This window comes from Frankliniella occidentalis, unplaced genomic scaffold (genome assembly GCF_000697945.3).
Source record: "Frankliniella occidentalis isolate FOCC.00 unplaced genomic scaffold, Focc_3.1 Scaffold3061, whole genome shotgun sequence".
In the NCBI taxonomy this organism is placed as follows: domain Eukaryota; kingdom Metazoa; phylum Arthropoda; class Insecta; order Thysanoptera; family Thripidae; genus Frankliniella; species Frankliniella occidentalis.
In genome coordinates, this window is record NW_026270129.1 from 1139 (window position 1) to 3145 (window position 2007).

The following is a 2007-nucleotide window of genomic DNA, read 5'->3' on the forward strand; positions in this document are numbered from 1 at the left end:
CTGTTGCTGACCATAGCGGTGGCATTTGAAGCTTTTGAAGGTTCCGTCCACCCGGCAGGACGACGTCGACGTTGACGGTTACTGTGGTCGTTAGCGTCGCGCACGCGCCCCAGCGCACGTTGTCGACGGGAACGATATCGCTGTGGGCCATCCGCAGAGCGTCTTTGTCGACAGGTGGACCCACTTACTGCCGTTTCCGTCAACGGAGACGCGTCCGAGTGTGGCGGTTCTTTCCGCGATTTTTATTTATATACCTATTTTTATGTGACGGCCGGTGGCTTTTGTTGTTTTCTCTGCAGTGAAGTTGGGGATCGTCGTCGTCGGAGCGTTCCTACTGGCGGTCGGGATTCTGCTCTCCTCCGTCCCCTGGCTGGACCTCATCATTTCAAAGGTGAGGATGTTGGCGCTGATCAAGGGGCTGTTGGCTCGGGGGCGCGCGGGTGGTCTTTCGAGTATGGCTCACGAACAGTGTCCTTTTCTGCCCCGCCGTAGAACTTGAAGCTGTGGAACGGCACCCTGGCCTACACGTACTGGCAGAGGCCTGGCGTCATCCGGCTCACCAAGGTCTGGGTCTTCAACATGACCAACCAGGACGGCTTCCTCCTCAACGGCGAGAAGCCCCGCCTCCAGGAGATCGGGCCCTTCGTCTACAGGTGAGATCGACGACCCCGCCCCCCTTCCCCTCGAACCGGCCTCAAGGGGTCGACATTCCAGTTGGCAACGCCGAACCTCGAGGCCGGCAGGCGCGTATCCAGGATCAGCTGGCCCGGGAGAGGGGGGAGTTGTAGGCCTCGTCTCTCGTCTTGCCTACGTTTAGGCGAAACGCACTGCAAAGTGCCTACCTATCAGGCGTCTCTATGAGGGTGTGCATTGGGGGGGGGGGTATTGACCCCCCCTCTCCCCTTTGGGTCCCCTACGACACGACAGGTCGTTTGGTACGCGCCAGGTACCCGCCAGGTCCCCGTGGACCGCGGATGCTCGTCGGGCCGGTCGGGCCCGCGTGGCGGAACCTAGTCGGCCGGAGCCTCGCCACACTCGCTGTCCTTGAAAGTGCAACCTCTTCGGGGATCCGTCCACGCTGGACCAGCAGTGCATAAGCTCCCGACGAGCTTTCGCACTCTCCAGAGTGCCGTATTGTGATGACTAAACCGCACTTTTCATAGCATCGTCGAATCGATATCGGGGAGGGTTTGACGTCGAATAGCCGTCGTTGCGCTGCTGGCTGACCCGCTCGACCTCTCAAATACCGAGCCAAAATCAATGGAAAATAGCCGAAATCAGTCGACCCAATCACCGCTCCCGGGTTGACAAAAACTGATAATGTCTTCTTCTCTACCCTCAAGGGAGGACATGGAGAAGGTGAACATCGCCTTCCACGACAACGGCACGGTCACGTTTCAGCATCGCAAGATTCTCCGCTTCGTCCCGGAGATGTCCGTCGATCGGAACACCAAGATCGTGCTGCCCAACATTCCGCTGCTGGTGGGTACAGTACCGACGGGCACAACTGATTTAACCGCACAATTATACACCTGTCCGCTGTTTCTTTATAATTCTCGGACGGGAAGCTTTGAGGGACCACTCGTCTCTCTATGCGGAACCGCGCCCGCTATCGTTTTTAGCACCACACCATAATGTGTCGTCTAATTTTTCCGAACCTAACCATGTTTTTTTTGTCGCTCTCGTACCAGACCCTGTCAACACACGTCTCCAACTCGTTCCCGCTCGTGCAGTTCGTGGTGAGCACGGGCGCGCGCACGCTCGGCCTCAAGCCCTTCGTGTCGCTCACCGCCGACCAGCTGCTCTTCGGCTACGACGACACGCTGGTCAAGCTCGCCCACAACCTCTTCCCGAAGCACCTGCGGCCGCAGGCGCAGATGGGGCTGCTCTTAGGGGTAAGCGCGGATGACTGCCAATCGTGTCACGGTTTACCCACCCCACCAACAGTCTTTTCGAAAATTTCTCAGAATTTTGCAATTTTTGAAAAAGAGTTATGCTCCTGCCCCC

General features: G+C 57.9%; 1 protein-coding gene across 1 annotated transcript in view; it reads left to right on the forward strand.

Moving 5' to 3' along the window:
• Window positions 1-271: 271 nt before the first annotated feature.
• The window catches only part of LOC113206718 (scavenger receptor class B member 1-like), a gene marked incomplete at its 5' end in the record, with an annotated part of 4275 nt that continues 2539 nt past the window's right edge, over window positions 272-2007 (forward strand). The window contains 4 exons of the mRNA XM_052276478.1: window positions 272-391; window positions 493-653; window positions 1344-1482; window positions 1692-1990. Coding sequence (XP_052132438.1) covers window positions 272-391; window positions 493-653; window positions 1344-1482; window positions 1692-1990 — 719 coding nt within the window. The remainder of the gene's footprint in view (window positions 392-492; window positions 654-1343; window positions 1483-1691; window positions 1991-2007) is intronic.